The sequence below is a fragment of the Scomber japonicus genome, chromosome 19 (assembly GCF_027409825.1).
Source record: "Scomber japonicus isolate fScoJap1 chromosome 19, fScoJap1.pri, whole genome shotgun sequence".
Classification (NCBI taxonomy): Eukaryota; Metazoa; Chordata; class Actinopteri; order Scombriformes; family Scombridae; genus Scomber; species Scomber japonicus.
In genome coordinates this window covers 25,565,103-25,570,009 of record NC_070596.1, presented here as the reverse complement: position 1 = coordinate 25,570,009, position 4,907 = coordinate 25,565,103, and the positions used below count along the sequence as shown (strand labels likewise).

At 38.2% G+C, this 4,907-nt stretch overlaps 1 protein-coding gene across 1 annotated transcript in view; it reads right to left on the bottom strand.

The window, feature by feature from the left end:
* Positions 1 to 3,477, bottom strand: part of LOC128380729 (membrane-associated phosphatidylinositol transfer protein 2-like) — a 55,256-nt gene extending 51,779 nt beyond the window's left edge. The window contains exon 1 of the mRNA XM_053340607.1: positions 3,358 to 3,477. Coding sequence (XP_053196582.1) covers positions 3,358 to 3,435 — 78 coding nt within the window. The 5' untranslated portion in view covers positions 3,436 to 3,477. The remainder of the gene's footprint in view (positions 1 to 3,357) is intronic.
* Positions 3,478 to 4,907: the final 1,430 nt, after the last annotated feature.

Below are 4,907 nucleotides of genomic sequence, written 5' to 3'. Positions count from 1 at the left end.
TTTAGGTTTTTGTATGTATTATTTTTAATGTTCAGGGTTTTTTATATATATATTATTTTAAATTTTTAGATTTTTGTATATATCATGTTAAATTTTTAGATTTTTGTAGATATTATTTTTAATTTTTAGATTTTTGTAAATATTATTTTACATTTTTTGATTTTTGTATATATTATTTTTAATTTTTAGATTTTTGTAAATATTATTTTTAATTTTTAGGATTTTTTTATATATTATTTTTAACTTTAAACATTTTTTTGTATGTATTATTTTTTAATTTTTAGGGGTTTTGTATATATTATTTTTAATTATTAGGTTTTTTGTATATAATATTAGATCTTTATGTATATCTATTTATTTCTGTATATGTTTGAGCTATTGGATACATGAATTTCATCTATCTATCTATCTATCTATCTATCTATCTATCTATCTATCTATCTATCTATCTATCTATCTACCTATCTATCTATCTATCTATCTATCTATCTATCAGCTGCTTTCTGCTTCTTTGCAAATTACCTAAATATTTTAAAACTAGTCACATAGATTGCTTATATCTCATATAATTTAAGACAGAAAGACAGAAAGAAAAGATGATTTTAATGCCTGGTTGTCATCCATCTCACCTTTTTCATTGTTCTTTAAGGACGAGTTTGACATTTCAAGAAATTAGCTCATTTTCTTTCTTGCCGAGAGCTAAATGAAAGATTGGTACACCTCTCATATCGGAGGGTCAACTTAGCTTATTAAGTAGATATAATATAGTATAGTGTGTCTGAAAGCTGTGAGAGCATTTTTAAACATTTCACAAGCTACTTCTTTTGGTTTCTTATATAAATCTTTATAAATAGACAGAAACGGCTCTCATGTCTAAAGCTTAGGTTAGCTTTTACCATAAAGACTGGAAGCACACTGTCCAAAAGTAATAAAAATCCACCTACAGGCACCTCTAAAGCTCACTCACACGCACTACTAAAAACTGAAGAGTAAAGGTGTAAAAAGTTTTAAAAGACGAGGGTTTATGTCCTGGAATATTTCTTAGCCGGTCGAGATATAAAGTGTTAATTAGTGAACTTTAGTGGTGCTAAAAGCAGATGGATTTTACCTTTAGGGAGAGTCAGGTTAGTGGTTTCCTTCTGCTTCCTGTCTCCTGGCTGTAGCTTCTTATTTAAACCTGCATTAACCCTCCTGTTGTCCTCAGGTCAAGGAAGGACAGGAGCAAGGGAGGAAGGGAGGAAGGAAGGAAGGAAAGAAAGGACTAAGGAGGAAAAGAGGAAGAAAGGAAGGAAGGAAAGAAAGAAGGAAGGAAGGAAGGAAGGAAGGAAATGAGTAAGGAGGAAAAGAGGAAGGAAGGAAGGAAGGAAGGAAAGAAGGAAAGAAAGAAGTACTGTAAGGAAGGAGGGAGGTAGGAAAGTGCAAATGAAGGAAGAAAAGGAGAAAGGAGGGAGGCTTCCTTCTCTCCTTCCTTCCTTCCTTCCTTCTTCTCCTAACTTTCTTCCTCTTTTCCTCCTTCCTTCCTTCCTCCCTTCCTCCTTTCCTCCTCTCTCCTTCCTTCCTTCCTTCCTACCTTCATCCCTTCCTTCTCTCCCTCCTTCCTTCCTCCTTTCCTTCCTTCTGTCCTTCCTTGACCTGAGGACAACAGGAGGGTTAACTTCTAAAGTCTAGTCTAAAGCTAACTGCTGCGACCCAAAACGACGCTACGAGAGCGCTGAGAGTGAACCGGAGCGGTAAAGTTGAAGCTGGACAGTTAAACAGTGAACTGAAACTCATTATAAAACTCCCATAAAGCCGAGAGGAGCTGCAGAGTTAGAGTTATAATTCTCTGTGGATGAATCAGTACAAACTTCCCATTTCACATACAAGTAGCCATGCGATTCATTGTTAATGTAAAAGTATTGATTACAACCACTTTTACTGATGAATGTGATTTTTCTCATCTAACTCTATGAAGGTGAAAGAGTGTATTTCTCAACATGTTGAACTATTCTCAGACGAAAAAAGTGTTCTGACAGTTCAACTTTTAGACTCGGAGGAGATGGGGAAAAAAACTGAATCAAATGTTTCTCATTAATTTCACAACTTAATCATCACCAAAACAATGTAAGAACAGCTTCCCTCCTGAACTCTGACTTGACTAAATATGTGTTTTCACTTAAGTCATTTAAGATATTATGGTGATATTTGGACTGTTACGTCCTGAATCACGGGTAACATTGGCTGTCCAAGGTTGTATGCTCCAGGGTTAATCTTCGAAAAGTAGCACATCCATGGGCGTGGAAGTCGAACCAATATCCCCCGGTGATGGAAGAACATTTCCAAAGTCGGGTCAGATGTGTTGTTCATTACATAGGTATGTTGCAGAATGGAAAAAAGTTGGAAAGTTTGGTGTAAAATATCGTGATATTTGATTTTGTCTATATCGCCCAGCCCTAATAAATAACTAAATAAATATGAATATAGTAAAATAGGTGCAATAGTACAATGGATAAACAAGAATGTGATTACATAGTTAGTGTGAGACAGGGTATGCCATTAAGAATAAGTGCTTTTTCAATTTAGAGCCAACAATTAACCTAAACTGCATGTTTTAGGTCCGTTGGAGGAAGCAGGAGAACCCAGAGAGAACCCACACAGGAACAAGGGGAGAACATACTAACTCCACACAGAAGGGCATGAACCAGATGTCGGGTTCAAGCCCAGAACCTTCTGGTTATGAGATGATAGTGGGCTCGACTGCACCACCCACGCCCTAATCACGACTGAGAGCATCCATGTTTTATTTCACACAGAGAATATTGTTCATTTATTAGTTTTTGCTGACTTTATAACAGAGAAAGTTCACAATATTCAATATTTGCATTGATTTGTGATGAAACACGCTCCCTGATTTATGTCTTTAACACGTTTGACAGAAACATATTACATTTATTTGCTAAACAAAATCAGCTATTACTCATAAGGGAGAGTTTTTTTCTTCAAGGATGCTGCCTGTGTATGTGTGTGTGTGTGTGTGTGTGTGTGTGTGTGTGTGTGTGTTTGCACAAAATTATTAAATGAAACACAATCCACAGGCATATGGAGCACCATCTGGTCTGCAGAAAACAGAAAGAAAACCCTGCTCCTGTGACCCTTTAGCCGTGTTCCTCACCGCTCTGCTTCTGGTAACGCGCAGTATGACACGATGACACCTTAAACTCTTGACCTCGCCCGCCTTCACACACACACACATACACATACACATACACACACCTGAACTCCAGCTTAACAACCGGACTAACACTGATCGCCCCCGTCAAATCTGTTAATCTGAGGTTGTATAAAACACCCTTTTAAATTATCTTTAGAAGCACTCACCTGGATCATGTAGAGCTGAGCAATGCGGTACTCCTCCACGCTCATCGGCATGGGGATGCGATACTCCTTGATCAGCATGGTTGTGCTTGAATTGGGCCAACTCTCTCTCTCTGTGTGTGTCTGTGTGTCCAAGTGTGTAGACTCTCCCCTCTCGATCGGCTTTGCTACCCAAGCAGCATGTTCAAACAACGAGGATGGGAGTCATTGTAATTCACACCTAAGAGAGGAGACAGAAAAAGGACTTTTAGAGGTAAAAAAGGATGCATAATAAAATGTTACTGAGGACTTACTGTTTGTCTCCAGGATTAAACCCCCCTATACACAAGCTAACACATCCGGTATGTGTGTGTGTGTGTATCCTCAAGCCCTCCTACAGATCTATTACAAGGTAATCCACTGACCTAGCAACATCCCTGAAATCCCCCAGCAACCTAAATCCCGACTCTGTATACACACTGAAGATTTATCCAAGTTGTGGTCAACGTAGCCTTTAAATCCATCTGCGTGTTCCTCTGATCTCACTCTGTGTCCATAAAGAAAGGCAGTATTAATTATAAAAGGTGGGCCCACTCCTTAAAAAACAAACACTGCCACTTTCTTGTGTCCATCAACTGCCGGGTAAATGAGAGCGGCCAGTCATGCACTAGAGAGTGGACGGGAATAAGTTGTGGAGAGTCACATGACAATGGCTACTTAATCTTAGACAGATTAAGAAGGGCTGTAACTCTGAAGACGTCTTAACGTGAGAGAGAAAAGAGGAGGAGCTGAGATGTCAAATGAAAAGTGGTGTGCGTGTGCATGTGTGTGTGTGTGTGTTCTTGTACATCTATCCATGTGAGGACCACTAACATCTCGGAAGGACATTTTTGGAAAGTGAGGACAGACCTTTGAAGGGTGGATTGAAGACCTGGTTTTAAGTGTTTAAGGTGTGTGTATGTGTGCATGTATGTATGTGTGTGTGTGTGTGTGTGTGTGTGTGTGTGTGTGTGTGTTCTTGTAAATCTATCCATGTGAGGACCAAGATAAGATTTATACCTTGGAAGGATATTTTTGGAAAGTGAAGACAGACCTTTGAAGGGTTGATTGAAGACCTGTTTTTAAGTGTTTAAGGTGTGTGTGTGTGTGTGTGTGTGTGTGTGTGTGTGTTGTACATCTATCCATGTGAGGACCAATATAAGATTAAGACCTCGGAAGGACATTTTTGGAAAGTGAGGACATTTTAGCCCATCCTAACTTTGGGACAGATCTTTGAAGGGTTGTTTGAAGTTTAAGACATAGTTTTAAGTTTTTAAAGTGTGTGTTGTGTGAGTGTGTGTCTTCTTGTACATCTATCCATGTGAGGACCAATATGAGATTTAGACACTGAAAGGACATTTTTGGGAAAGCAGGGACATCATAAGTTTGCGATAGATCTTTGAAGGGCAGTTGGAAGTTAAGATATTTTATTTTTTTAAAGGTGTGTGTGTATATATATTCTTGTATACAGTATCTATCTATGTGAGGACCACTAACAGATTTAGACCTCAGGACATTTTTGGAAAGTGAGGACA